This window comes from Dreissena polymorpha, chromosome 5 (genome assembly GCF_020536995.1).
Source record: "Dreissena polymorpha isolate Duluth1 chromosome 5, UMN_Dpol_1.0, whole genome shotgun sequence".
NCBI classification, from domain to species: domain Eukaryota; kingdom Metazoa; phylum Mollusca; class Bivalvia; order Myida; family Dreissenidae; genus Dreissena; species Dreissena polymorpha.
This window is the reverse complement of record NC_068359.1, coordinates 45,058,268-45,074,285: the sequence shown is the minus strand read 5'-3', so window position 1 is coordinate 45,074,285 and position 16,018 is coordinate 45,058,268. Positions and strand designations below refer to the sequence as shown.

At 37.6% G+C, this 16,018-nt stretch overlaps 1 protein-coding gene across 6 annotated transcripts in view; it reads left to right on the top strand.

Annotated features, from left to right (window-relative positions):
- LOC127880500 (pleckstrin homology domain-containing family G member 7-like) overlaps window positions 1-16,018 on the top strand; it is a 335,878-nt gene that overhangs the window by 255,604 nt on the left and 64,256 nt on the right. For all 6 annotated transcript variants that reach the window (XM_052427798.1, XM_052427796.1, XM_052427801.1 and 3 more), the window contains one exon: window positions 4,874-4,990. In XM_052427798.1, the coding sequence (XP_052283758.1) occupies window positions 4,874-4,990 (117 nt within the window). The remainder of the gene's footprint in view (window positions 1-4,873; window positions 4,991-16,018) is intronic.

The window sequence follows — 16,018 nt, the reverse complement described above, 5'->3', positions numbered from 1 at the left end:
CCTGTGCAGACAGCACATACCATAAGAGCAGACACTGTCATCCCTTATAAACCTGTGCAGACAGCACATACCATAAGAGCAGACACTGTCATCCCTTATAAACCTGTGCAGACAGCACATACCATAAGAGCAGACACTGTCATCCCTTATAAACCTGTGCAGACAGCACATACCATAAGAGCAGACACTGTCATCCCTTATAAACCTGTGCAGACAGCACATGCCATAAGCGCAGACACTGTCCTCCCGTATAAACCTGTGCAGACAGCACATACCATAAGAGCAGACACTGTCATCCCTTATAAACCTGTGCAGACAGCACATACCATAAGCGCAGACACTGTCCTCCCTTATAAACCTGTGCAGACAGCACATACCATAAGAGCAGACACTGTCATCCCTTATAAACCTGTGCAGACAGCACATACCAAAAGCGCAGACACTGTCATCCCTTATAAACCTGTGCAGACAGCACATACCATAAGAGCAGACACTGTCATCCCTTATAAACCTGTGCAGACAGCACATACCATAAGCGCAGACACTGTCATCCCTTATAAACCTGTGCAGACAGCACATACCATAAGAGCAGACACTGTCATCCCTTATAAACCTGTGCAGACAGCACATACCATAAGAGCAGACACTGTCATCCCTTATAAACCTGTGCAGACAGCACATACCATAAGAGCAGACACTGTCATCCCTTATAAACCTGTGCAGACAGCACATACCATAAGAGCAGACACTGTCATCCCTTATAAACCTGTGCAGACAGCACATACCATAAGAGCAGACACTGTCATCCCTTATAAACCTGTGCAGACAGCACATACCATAAGAGCAGACACTGTTATCCCTTATAAACCTGTGCAGACAGCACATACCATAAGAGCAGACACTGTCATCCCTTATAAACCTGTGCAGACAGCACATACCATAAGAGCAGACACTGTCATCCCGTATAAACCTGTGCAGACAGCACATACCGTAAGAGCAGACACTGTCATCCCTTATAAACCTGTGCAGACAGCACATACCATAAGAGCAGACACTGTCATCCCTTATAAACCTGTGCAGACAGCACATACCGTAAGAGCAGACACTGTCATCCCGTATAAACCTGAGCAGACAGCACATACCATAAGAGCAGACACCTTCATCCCTTATAAACCTGTGCAGACAGCACATACCATAAGAGCAGACACTGTCATCCCTTATAAACCTGTGCAGACAGCACATACCATAAGAGCAGACACTGTCATCCCTTATAAACCTGTGCAGACAGCACATACCATAAGCGCAGACACTGTCATCCCTTATAAACCTGTGCAGACAGCACATACCATAAGAGCAGACACTGTCATCCCTTATAAACCTGTGCAGACAGCACATACCATAAGAGCAGACACTGTCATCCCTTATAAACCTGTGCAGACAGCACATACCATAAGAGCAGACACTGTCATCCCTTATAAACCTGAGCAGACAGCACATACCATAAGAGCAGACACCTTCATCCCTTATAAACCTGTGCAGACAGCACATACCATAAGAGCAGACACTGTCATCCCTTATAAACCTGTGCAGACAGCACATACCATAAGAGCAGACACTGTCACCCCTTATAAACCTGTGCAGACAGCACATACCATAAGAGCAGACACCTTCATCCCTTATAAACCTGTGCAGACAGCACATACCGTAAGAGCAGACACTGTCATCCCTTATAAACCTGTGCAGACAGCACATACCATAAGAGCAGACACTGTCATCCCTTATAAACCTGTGCAGACAGCACATACCATAAGAGCAGACACTGTCATCCCTTATAAACCTGTGCAGACAGCACATACCATAAGAGCAGACACTGTCATCCCGTATAAACCTGTGCAGACAGCACATACCATAAGAGCAGACACCTTCATCCCTTATAAACCTGTGCAGACAGCACATACCATAAGAGCAGACACTGTCATCCCGTATAAACCTGTGCAGACAGCACATACCGTAAGAGCAGACACTGTCATCCCTTATAAACCTGTGCAGACAGCACATACCATAAGAGCAGACACTGTCATCCCTTATAAACCTGTGCAGACAGCACATACCGTAAGAGCAGACACTGTCATCCCGTATAAACCTGAGCAGACAGCACATACCATAAGAGCAGACACCTTCATCCCTTATAAACCTGTGCAGACAGCACATACCATAAGAGCAGACACTGTCATCCCTTATAAACCTGTGCAGACAGCACATACCATAAGAGCAGACACTGTCATCCCTTATAAACCTGTGCAGACAGCACATACCATAAGAGCAGACACTGTCATCCCTTATAAACCTGAGCAGACAGCACATACCATAAGAGCAGACACCTTCATCCCTTATAAACCTGTGCAGACAGCACATACCATAAGAGCAGACACTGTCATCCCTTATAAACCTGTGCAGACAGCACATACCATAAGAGCAGACACTGTCACCCCTTATAAACCTGTGCAGACAGCACATACCATAAGAGCAGACACCTTCATCCCTTATAAACCTGTGCAGACAGCACATACCGTAAGAGCAGACACTGTCATCCCTTATAAACCTGTGCAGACAGCACATACCATAAGAGCAGACACTGTCATCCCTTATAAACCTGTGCAGACAGCACATACCATAAGAGCAGACACTGTCATCCCTTATAAACCTGTGCAGACAGCACATACCATAAGAGCAGACACTGTCATCCCGTATAAACCTGTGCAGACAGCACATACCATAAGAGCAGACACCTTCATCCCTTATAAACCTGTGCAGACAGCACATACCATAAGAGCAGACACTGTTATCCCTTATAAACCTGTGCAGACAGCACATACCATAAGAGCAGACACTGTCATCCCTTATAAACCTGTGCAGACAGCACATACCATAAGAGCAGACACTGTCATCCCTTATAAACCTGTGCAGACAGCACATACCATAAGAGCAGACACTGTTATCCCTTATAAACCTGTGCAGACAGCACATACCATAAGAGCAGACACTGTCATCCCTTATAAACCTGTGCAGACAGCACATACCATAAGAGCAGACACTGTTATCCCTTATAAACCTGTGCAGACAGCCATGGCTAATCTAAGATGATTCTTTACTTACATGCATTAAGCGAAGTTTTCCCTGAAATTCATATTTAAGCATGAGACACCACATGAAATGTCTGTACCAGCTATTGTAACTTGGATGTACGATTCACGCCTGGTGATTCCAGAGTGACTTCACTAGATAATATGTTATACAGCTTCAGTTGACCCTGTCTCATGCAAAAATAGGTCTTATGCCATATGTGGCTACCGTAGCTCAGACCAGCCTGCACATCCTAGCAGTCTAGTGAGGAGCTACCCTGTCAATTAATGAGAACACGGAACCATTATTGATTTAAAAGTGGGCAGGGTAGCACCTGTGAATGGACTCAGGCTGGTCTGCAGGGAATGTGGCATAAGACCCATTTTTGCATGACATGGTTCAGTTGATGTTTATGGGTTGCCAACTTTGACCTGCATATGTTGCCTGCATATGTTGAAGAACTTCTGTTGAGAAAACATTAGATGTCCTACTTGACTTGGGTTAAATACATAAAAGAAAAGCTGACTTGATGAGTGGTTCTAAAATGCTCTTACTGTCAACTTTGACTGGCTGCCACTCCTACCGCTATCAAAGATGATTCTGCTGCTTAAGCAACACAACAGTGTTTATGTATTTAAACAAATAAATACAAGATATATTTCTCTTATTAGGGGATTGTATTTACCGATAAATCCAAGCAAACGTTTAAGCTGCTAAATGCATGCATTTTTGCTCTCTGATAGAACCCAAATCAGATGCATTAAGCATCTCCAGTCAGTATGAACAGGTGTACATACATCCTGAAGCTTTCCTCATTAATAGCCGGGTGGATCTCACTCAAACTTTAACAGATGAATGACCTTAATGTGAAGATAATTGTGAAGGAAGGAATTATGGCTTTGACCAGTTATGAAAGAATGATGGCCATTTGTCGGAATTCTAACTATATATGAGCTGCGCTTTGTGAAAAGGGGGTGTAATGCATGTGTGTAAAGTCTCGTCCCAGATGAGCCTGTGCAGTCCACACAGGCTAATCAGGGACGACACTTTTGGTTTAAACAGAAATTTTCCTAAGAAGAGACTTTCTTTAAACAAACAATATCATAAAATGTATATTGATAACTAAGTTTTGTCAAGTTGTCAATATCATATTTACTTTAATGTTCAAGCCATTGTGAGAGCTGCATAGGGATAACTAAATTTTGCATTTTATAAAAAAAATAAAATCTGGGAAACCTTTCATTGGGATTTTTTTTGACAGCAATTGGGAAATGTTGAGTTTTTTCCCTTTGGGAAATTAGTGCCTGGTACTTTATAAAGAAAAGGAAAACAATTGCTGCCCAAATATTCGAGGTGAGGTGGTACAATATTGTGTATTGCAACAACTCCGTCTACAAACTGTCTTTTTGAATATCTAAGATTTGGATATCATTTTGAGGTTGAAATATTGTCTTGAGGTACATTATGTTTACTTCTTATAACTTCAAACATGTCTTATCCCTTTACCACTTAGATATGTATTTTGATGCATTTGTAGAAAGTTATATTAAAGGCCTTTCTTACTAGATCCAAGTTATAATGGTTTCAGTTCCAACCTTTAATACTGATGAGCAGCAAACAGCATAAAATCTGAACAGACTGCAAGTTTCTTGCAGGCTGTTCTGGTTGTATGCTGTTTGCACATAGCTGTTTTCACTTAGCTTCTTAGTGGGAAAGAGTTAAAGGGGCATGTTATTTTCATGTGTTACAGACAACAAGACGACTCAGTTCAGGCAGTATAAACAGTGGTTCAGAGGAAAGTGACCAGGAGGCCTCTGCGCCAGCATTTGTCAGACGTGGACGCCGTTCAGCTATAGTAGACACAAAGGTACTCGGCTATTGTAGACACATAGGTACTCAGCTTTAGTAGAAACAATGGTACTCAACTATTGTAGACACAAATGTTTTCAGCTATTGTAGGCAAAAAGGTACTCAGCTATTGTGAACACAAAGGTACGCAGCTATTGTAGACACAAAGGTACTCAGCTATTGGAGACACAAAGGTACTCAGCTTTTGTAGAAACAATGGTACTCATCTATTGTAGACACAAAGGTTTTCAGCTATTGTAGACACAAAGGTTTTCAGCTATTGTAGATACAAAGATACTTATGATCAGCTTTTGTATACACAAAGGTACTCAGGTATTGTAAACACAAAGGTACTCAGCTTTTGTAGACAAAAAAGGTACTCAGCTATTGGAGACACAAAGGTTTCCAGCTATTGATTACAAAATGGTTATCCATCTATTGGAGATACAACAGTATTCAGATATTATAGACAGACAAGTATGCAGCTATTGTATAAACAGAGGTCATAAGGTTCCCAAACATGTAAGATACCTATTATATTGTCGGATACATGGCAGCAGGACTGTATGATGGTTGTCTTTAATTATGTATATAATTACTTGACATATAACAGGTGCAAATTATGATACCTCTGCTCATTAAGAGCTATCTTATAATGAAGTAAAGCTTGCTTCCAAGCACTCTCTGAGGAATTGATAACAGAGCATATTTCTGCTCAATATTGCAGTGTTTCTAAACTTTAAAGGAAGGGTATGCATAGTATTTATTATGCCCCCCTTAATTTCGAAGAAGAGTGGGTATATTGTTTTGCTTGATGTCAGTTGCTCTGTTGGTAGGTAAGTCTGTCTGTCGGTAGACCAGTTCCTTTCCGATCAATAACTTGTAAACGGATTGACCAATTGGCTTGATACTTCCCATGTGCATTGGCTGTTGCCAGTAGATGACCCCTATTGAAATTGGGGTCATTAGGTCAAAGGACAAGGTTTATGTCAAACTAAGAGTGAAAATGGTTTCCGATCAATAACTAGTGAACAGATTGACTAATTGGCCTGATACTTTTTATGTGCATTGGCCTTGGACAGTAAATGACTTCTATTGAAATCACTAGGTCAAAGGTCAAGGTCACTGTCACAATAAGTGTGAAAATCGTTTCCTATAAATAACTGGTCACTTAGAATTGACCGATTTGCTTGATTACTCACATGTGAATTGGCCTTGGACAGTAGATGACCCCTATTGAAATTGGGGTCATTAGTTCAAAGCCCTGTTTAGGGGGGCATATGTCTCAGACCGCGGAACTCTTGTTGTATTTGCTTTTGACATTGTTGAGTATGTTTTAATTTTCTTTGAACTTAGTAAATACTCATAAATGAAAACCTATACCGAGACTCAGCACAAATTAATTGAGCAGAGCGAAATTAGTTCTCAGTTGTCATTATTTCCGACTATGATTTGAAAAAAGCTTGGAAAACGTTAAAGCTCTAGTTCAGTTTCATCCATTGGGTTGGAAAACCAAAGCAAATTACATCATGACAGATCTTGATTGAATTTTTTGAAGTAAAATTGCTTCTTGGAGGTAAAATTAATTATAGAGCCCATGGGAATCAAACTTCTGATGAAGGTGTCAGAAGATGTGAGGATAGACCAGACATTGATGTTGCCATGGAAATGTTTTTTGTTAATAATTTAATGGACACTGACAGTTGGCAACTTATTGCCTGCAATACAATTAGCAAGTGCATTTTTTGCAACTATTTGCTCAACTGTTTATTTAATAGTATTTATTAACAAGTTCCAGCTATACCTGATATACTCACAGTTTTGTTGGTGAAACAATAATGTTTTGATTGAGGATAACTGCAATATCTCCATATCTGCTACTGTAATACTAGATACTTCATTGAAATTGAAATTGAAAACATGTCTAGCTTCTTCATTCTCATGTGAGGTCTATCTATTTGACCTACAGAGTTATGCCCACTTTAACCCATTTAAGCCAAGTGGACTGTCCGATCATTCAATAATTGGATCAATTTATTTCCAAAATTAGGGATGTGACTAGTATATTTATTTCGATATTTAGAATATTTCTTACAGAAATTTCTTCAAGCAAACTGCGCAGACCCTGATGAGACGCCACATCATGCGGCGTCTCATCTGGGTCTACGCTGTTTGCCAAGGCCTTATTTCTAGAAGCTATAGGCATAAATGGGTTAAATCCCCCCACTTTTGCAAGATTTGCCAGTGTTTGTGGTTCCACCCATCCTTCCTTCAGTCCTTATTTCTGTATGGTCCGCCCTTCTGTTTTGTGTCGCTTGTAACTGAAAACAATTATTTGTTCTACAATGATGAAACTTTTGAAATGTATCAACCGGCATGTAAAATATTTTTGAAAGAACTATATTTATTACCCCTTATTTGTCACTCACTTGAGCACAACATGCTCATGGAGAGATATTGGTATACAGTTATTTCCGTCAGTGCCTGAAAAAAATTGTGTTAGGGTATCATTGCATTTATTTTCTATTCTGAAAAAAATATTTCATTGTGTAATGTTGTATCATAAGTCTGAACAAAATATATGAGGGCATTATGATGTAAATTCCTAAATCTGAACAAATTGTTTTCTTCAGGTCAAAACAAATTAAATTTTTTATTATGGTGCACATTACTGAGTTCGTTCAAGCTGTTTAAGTCTGCAAGGCTTTCTATATATATGTCCTTTTCTATGTGAGTGCCCTAGGCAATCTTGACCGCCCACTTGTTGCTAATTCTGGGGGGATGTTTTTTTATCCCCTGTGTCTTAATTGTACAAAATTATAGCAACAGTGGTCATCTAATTTGTTTTTCCTATTGCTTGGTGTAAATCCTGGAAAATGTCAATGCATCCCTGTATATTGCCTCATATCCATTATATTGAGTAGGTTGGTGGACAAAGACGCTATTAATTGGTGAAGTCCTGCATTAGGTTTGATATTTCCAATGTTTATTTTAAGGTAATTCCAACAATTTGCAGCCAATTGCTGGGAAAACAGGAAATCCTATTAAACTTGTGACCTCGATCTTGCATGAAATTACCTCCTCTTACTGATTAACCATGCCTCAGGAATTGTATAATCAGTGTATTTAATACCTATGATCCTCCTTCTGTGAAAAGGGGCTTTAATGCACGTGCGTAAAGTAGCGTCCCAGATGAGCCTGTGCAGTCCACACAGGCTAATCATGCAGGGACGACACTTTCAAATTTTATTGAAATTTTTGTTTCAAGAAAAGCTCTTTTTGACAAAAATCCAGTTCAGGCTGAAAGTGTCGTCCCTGATTAGCCTGTGTGGACTACACAGGCTAATCTGGGACGACACTTTACACACATGCATTTAACCCCCTTTTCTTAGAGCAAGATTCTTATGAAAATTTCCAAACAGAGCATTCACATATTAGATGAATTAGATGCTCTCAAGTCAATTGTCTGGGTAGAACCAGTGCTTGGCATATTTGGGCTGATATGCGTTAAAATGCCCTAGGGTGGGGATCAATTCCCTGCCCATTGGGTTGCTGGAGCTACAATATACCCACTTTGCCAATGAGACCTCAATTTTCATGGTTTAAATACAAGCCTTGTCCTTTTCGAACAACCACAACACCTTGCCAAACTTCAAAGAGCCTTTACAAACTGGACAATTGTAATTATAAACTGATAGTTGCATCTAATCTTCAGATCTTGATGACATTAAATAAAAAAGATATGATTGTTTTTTAATAAAAAATAAACAAAGATTTGGAGATTTATAAAATCGATATAACACATGCATTATCATTAAAGAAAAACAATTTCAATACAATATAATATTCTGTATTAGGTGGAGTAAGTTGTATCTTCTTTAACCTTTTGACTGAATCGATTGAGATGAATATTCACCCTAAGGAAAGTTGCTGCCGGTAGATAAAAATCTAAATCATATTTCATTATGTTGTTGAACAGTCTTCAGACTTCAAACAAGATGGCTAGCTATTGGGGTCCTATTCAGTTGACTAATAGAGAAACATGGCATGAAATTCAATCAGCAGCTTGATTAATTAAGATTTACCCCCCCCCCTGGATGCTGGGTTAATCGAGATAGGAATGGTTGGAAGAAACTTTATAGTCCACAATATTAAAAATCTAATTGCCTTTATTGCTGCCCTTATTGAAGTTTATTTATGTTGATTGAGTCTTGAGTTGAAAATGCTCAAGATGTTTTTTGTTTGGTTGGTTGGATTTTGCACCTTTTTCAACAGCGTGTCAGTCATAACCTGGCATTTTGAGAAATGCGACTTACAGTTTTCCTGGGTTGACCAAGGTTTACCAGTTCTAAGTGCATATATGGACACTTTACATATTTTAGTAGTTATGCAGGGATCATTAACAGAGTATAAGTATTTGAGAAGTATAAACTACTTAATTACAAGCAGAACTTTTGCATGCATGGATACATGGATGGTCATATGTTAACGTACATGAATACACGGATACATGGATGGTCATATTTACTTACATGGATACATTGATGGTCATATTTACTTACATTGATACATTGATGGTATTATTTACTTACATGGATACATGGATGGTCATATGTTAACGTACATGAATACACGGATACATGGATGGTCATATTTACTTACATGGATACATGGATGGTCATATTTACTTACATGGATACCTGGATGGTTATATTTCCTTACATGGATACATCGATGGTCATATTTTAACGTACATGGATACATGGATGGTCATATTTACTTACATGGATACATGGATGGTCATATTTACTTACATGGATACATGGATGGTCATATTTACTTACATGGATACATGGATGGTCATATTTACTTACATGGATGGTCATATTTACTTACATGGATACATGGATGGTCATATTTACTTACATGGATACATGGATGGTCATATTCACCCACATGATACATGGATGGTCATATTTACTTACATGGATACATGGAGGGTCATATTTACTTACATGGATACATGGATGGTCATATTTACTTACATTGATACATGGATGGTCATATTTACTTACATGGATACATGGATGGTCATATTTACTTACATGGATACATGGAGGGTCATATTTACTTACATGGATACATGGATGGTCATATTTACTTACATTGATACATGGATGGTCATATTTACTTACATTGATACATGGATGATCATATTTACTTGCATGGATACATGGAGGGTCATATTTACTTACATGGATACATGGATGGTCATATTTACTTACATGGATACATGGATGGTCATATTTACTTACATTGATACATGGGTGGTCATATTTACTTACATGGATACATGGATGGTCATATTTACTTACATGGATACATCGAGGGTCATAATTACTTACATGGATACATGGATGGTCATATTTACTTACATGGATACATGGATGGTCATATTTACTTACATGGATACATGGAGGGTCATATTTACTTACATGGATACATGGATGGTCATATTTACTTACATGGACACATGGATGGTCATATTTACTAACATGGATAAATAGATGGTCATATTTACATACAAGTACACATCAATAGTCATATTTACTTACAAGGATAAATGGATGGACATATTTCCTCAGATTGATACATGGATGGTCATTATATTATCCCGCCGAAAAAAAAATCAGAGGGGATATAGTAATTGGTCCTGTTCGTCTGTCTGTCCGGCTGAAACTTTGTCCGGAGCATAACTCCAAATGTACCATAACTCTACCTACCTTAGTTTTTGAACTATCTCCCCTTTTTTATAACTTTAAAGTAAATTTTTGTCTGGAGCATAACTCTAAATATACTAAAGGGATTTACTTGGCACTTGAAATATAAACAGATGGAAACTAGGAGAAGTGCAGTGACCAAGAACCACAACTCTATCTACCTTAGTTTTTGAATTATCTCCCCTTTTATATAATTTTAAGTTAATTTTTGTCCGGAGCATAACTCTTAATCTACTGAAGGGATTTACTTGAAACTTTAAATATAAACAGATGGCAACTAGGAGAAGTGCAGTGACCAAGAACCACAACTCTATCTACCTTAGTTTTTGAATTATCTCTCCTTTTATATAATTTTTAAGTAAATTTTTGTCTGGAACATAAGTCTAAATCTACTGAAGGGATTTACTTGAAACTGGAAATATAAACAGATGGCAAGTAGGAAAAGTGCAGTGACTAAGAACCATAACTCTATCTACCTTAGTTTTTGAATTATCTCCCCTTTTATATGACTTTAAAGTAAATTTTGTCCGGAGCATAACTCTAAATCTACTAAAGGGATTTACTTGAAACTTGAAATATAAACATATGGCAACTAGGAGAAGTGCAGTGGCCAAGAACCATAAATCTATCTACCTTAGTTTTTGAATTATCTCCCCTTTTGTATAATTTTAAAGTTAATTTTTGTCTGGAGCATAACTCTTAATCTACTGAAGGGATTTACTTAAAACTTGAAACTTAAACAGATGGCAAGTAGGAGAAGTGCAGTGACTAAGAACCATAACTTTATCTACCTTAGTGTTTGAATTATATCCCTTTATTTAATTTCAAAGTAAACTTTTTTCCGGAGCATAATGAATTATCTCCCTTTATTTCTTTTTACAAATACTATTCTACTCTCTAAAACAAATGTTGTCATACAAGCAAACACATTTCGGCGCGGATTTGGCACTACTGTGACAAGCTCTTGTTTTGAATTATTTTTAAATTGAAATTCCGATCATTATTCTTAAAAGTGTCTTTGGGTGACTTAAGTTAGTTTGACAGAATTGTTAATTTCCATTACAGGTAAAAGTTCTTCAAGGAACAGATCAGAAAGTTTATTTGTTACTTTTTAAAGCACGTACAGCTTATCGAGATATACATCCAGGCAATAAGCTAAACACATATTCACATGTGTCATGGTAACAAAAGATAAATACTAAAATACAAAAAAGCAATTCAGTTTAAATGCATTCTTTTCCAATATATGACTTCATATGAAAATGCCATGACAACTGTTTAAAAAGGGTTAAATATATTTTTAAAGTTGAGTAAATGTAGAAAATCTTAAATTGATGTTTTTATACACTTATATGTTGTATACAAAATGTCAGTAGCGGATCCGTGGTCTAGTGGTAACACACTGGCTTCACAATCCAGAGATCGCTGGTTCGATCCCCCGCTGCACCTAACCTACTAACTCGTCTTTTGCATGAGACGTTAAACCGAGGTGCAGTGTACTAGGTGCTATACACCGGGCACTAAAAGACCCAGGGTCACCTCTGGAATGGGGTGTCTCCTGTATCTTGCACTATCCCCCGTAACCAAGTACACGTCTTTCTGGGGGCGATGGCCATATGGGAGACAATCCCAGTGCACTCCATAAAATACAAAAACAACAACAACAAAATGTCAAACAAACTATCTTAGATATTTATAATATCAGCTCATAGTTTCAATGCTTTAATATATATTTTTTTAGACGTGTCAATATAATCGACTTTCAGGTTTTATTAAATATTAATTGAAAAAATACTAATATATACCGTTGGTTTCCGCGTATAGCGCGCTCCCGTGTATAGCGCACAGACTGTTTTTTTAAATGCAAACATGGAGAAAAAATATTTAAAGGCAATAAAACCACCAAATCGGACCAAAAATGGCCGCCGTTTTACTAATGCACAATCAAATAATCCGGGGCATTGGAAAGCTTAATTGCATTCAAAATAGAAAGCGTCATAATGATTAGGAGCATGAGTTGCATAGCACTATACTTTTATAATTTTCTAGCAAAAGATTAACAGTCCACGTGCATTTCGTGAAAAACGTGAGAAAATAAGAATTAGTGTACATTGTGTGATTTTCCTAGGAGAAAGCATGGGCATTACCGGTAAATTTGAATGTCGCATGGGACAGGGATACAGTTGTTGAGGTGCACCACTGTTGGACGTTCAATATTTATACACACAAAATGCAATTGCATATCTTCACATTCTCAAGTGTCAATTAGTGTCTCAAATGGCAATTAGTGTCTTAACAAGTCGTGGCACATATTACTCAATAACATCTGCCAATTACGAAGTGCAAAATGACCCCCTTTCACCCCTACCGTTACCTGCAAAAAAGACCTCGTTGGCACCTACCCTTGCCTGCTCTCCGGACTGTCAACAACAATCCCCATCGGAATTTATCAATAAAGAAGTGTAAAAACACAAACAAAGAAATGTCCGCAAGTTTATTCAAACAAATTTATTTTTGACCAAAACTTCTTCTACCGCATTCATATCTACCAGTAGCGACTTCTTGTTGTTTCGACAATGGCCCCTCAGTCTGTACGATTATAGGGTGGTAGTTTTCTGAAAAAAAACATGGCGGCCATTTTTATTATTTACGATAACACAACATATTTTTTACCAATTTAGCAGCCAGGATAGCATTGTATCAATGTATAGCGCGCATCAGCTTTTTAATTTGAATTTTGGAGGTAAAACACTGCGCGCTATACATGGAAACCTAGGGTACATATTTCGTCTTCTCATAAGTTTCAGTATATTTTTCATATAATTTTTATATTCTCTTATTATTTCTTGGAATGTGTTTGTGTCTACCAGTTTCTATGAACAGAACATTTGGACGACAATCTCAATTATGCAATTATATTCTAAATTTAGTATTTTCCATGTTATCAAAGTGTGTGGATCTTTAGAAAATGGTTTTCAATTCCTTGTGAGGAATTTTCATTGACATGACTTTGCCATTTTAAAATGATAACATTTTGCGAAAAATGTGTATACAACTGTATAAATTGACAGATTGGATTAAATATAACAAAACATCATTTAAACCTGACTTTTTGCAAAAGTATCCAAGTTTTGATTTTTTTTTTAATTAGCTCTTTTCAGTTCTAATTGTAATATATTCAACTCAGTTTGTATTTTTACTGTTATATTTAGCCATAATACTTCTTCCCAAAATCATGTAGAAAATGTACTTTGTGCCTTAAGTGGCAATCAAGCCAGCATCTAAGTGACATTAAGAGCTGAGTTGATTGTGAATGTCAATACACCTTACAATGAAAAAAACTGGAATCTGATTAAGGCATTATTGATTCTACAAATGGACTTTCAATGGAACAAAATCCCATAGACAAAAGGAAACTGCAGCAACACATTCAGACACTTTTGGATGACACTGGATTACGACTGGAAACATTAGGGTTGATAATGTCTGTATTAATGTAACATTAATGTTAATGATATGAACGTTGGGGTGCATGTCCTGTTTTTATGCCATTAACATTGAGGAATGAATGTCATGTGTTGCTACCATGAACATTTAGGTACATATTGTTTGTTGCTGCCATGAACATTGAGGTAAATGTCATTTGTTGCTTTCATGAACATTGGGGTGCATGTCCTGTGTTTATGCCATTAACATTGAGGGATGAATGTCATGTGTTGCTACCATGAACATTTAGGTAAATGTCATTTGTTGCTTCATGATTAACATTAAGGTAAATTCCATTTATTGCTGCAATGAACATTGAGGCAAATGTCATTTGTTGCTGCCATGAACATTTATGTATATGTCCTTTGTTGCTGCCATGAACATTGAGGTAAATGTCATTTGTTGCTGTCATCAACATTGGGGTGCATGTCCTGTGTTTATGCCATTAACATTGAGGGATGAATGTCATGTGTTGCTACCATGAACATTTAGGTAAATGTCATTTGTTGCTGCATGATTAACATTAAGGTAAATGCCATTTATTGCTGCAATGAACATTGAGGCAAATGTCATTTGTTGCTGCCATGAACATTATGTAAATGTCCTTTGTTGCTGACATGATCATTGAGGTAAATGTCATTTGTTGCTGCCATGAACATTTAGGTAAATGTTGTTTGTTGCTGCAATTAACATTGAGGCAAATGGCATTTGTTGCTGCCATGAAGATGGAGCTAAATATCATTTGTTGCTGCCATGAATATTTGGGTGATTGTCCTCTTTTGCTGCCATGAACATTATGGTGAATGACCTCTTTTGGTGCCATGAACATGTGTGAATATACCAAATTTGGATATACAATAAGGCACATTGGCATGAGCATCCAGTTATTCAATGGGCCGTGCAATGTGTACATTAATTCCCATTTGGTCTTTTATTAGTGTCATTTTAAAATAAAAACATGAATTGTAATGCTCCCCTATTAAAATTGAGGGCATAAAAATGCTGCTTTTCTGTCTGTAAGAATTTAAGAGATTTCTGTTTACAAGAGATTGACATAATGTGTGACTGTAATTCTATCCATCTCTCTTGATGTCAGAGCATCCCTACAGCACTTTGTTTGAAGATTCTTTGCGTGTGATCTCGGAAAACAATTATCAGAATCAAGTTAATGAAAGTTTATATGCAGCATCCCTGTAGGGTGACATTGGTGACATGTCGTCAGGTGGTTTGTTACCAGAGTGGTATGCCCTTTGATTATAAACACTTTCTTGACGAATTAAATATGGAAGGTAAAATTGCCCATATTTATTGCCAAACCTTTTATTAAAAAGTCACATAGCCATTCCCTTTTACTGAAGTTGTGTGATCATATAAAGTTTGTTATATTGAACAAAGCCATTTTGACTGGACATATATTTTTAAGTGTTTGGCTGTATGGCTGTACATTAATTGCAACATATGGAAATGTTCATATGTACAAAATATTTTTTATGCCCCTGGATCGAATGATCAGGGGTTTATTGTTTTTGGCCTGTCTGTGTGTTTGTCATTGTATGTGTGTGTCTTTCTGTCATTGTATGTGTTTGTCTGTCTGTCATTGTATGTGTGTGTCTGTCCCAAAACTTTAACCTTGGCCATAACTTTTGGCATGTGTGTGTATCTCGTGGAGCTACACATTTTTAGTGGTTAAAGGTCAAGATCATCCTTCAAGGTCAAAGGTCAAATATTGAAGATAAGCATTTTGATATTGGGCATGCATGTTTATCTCATGGAGCTGCCCA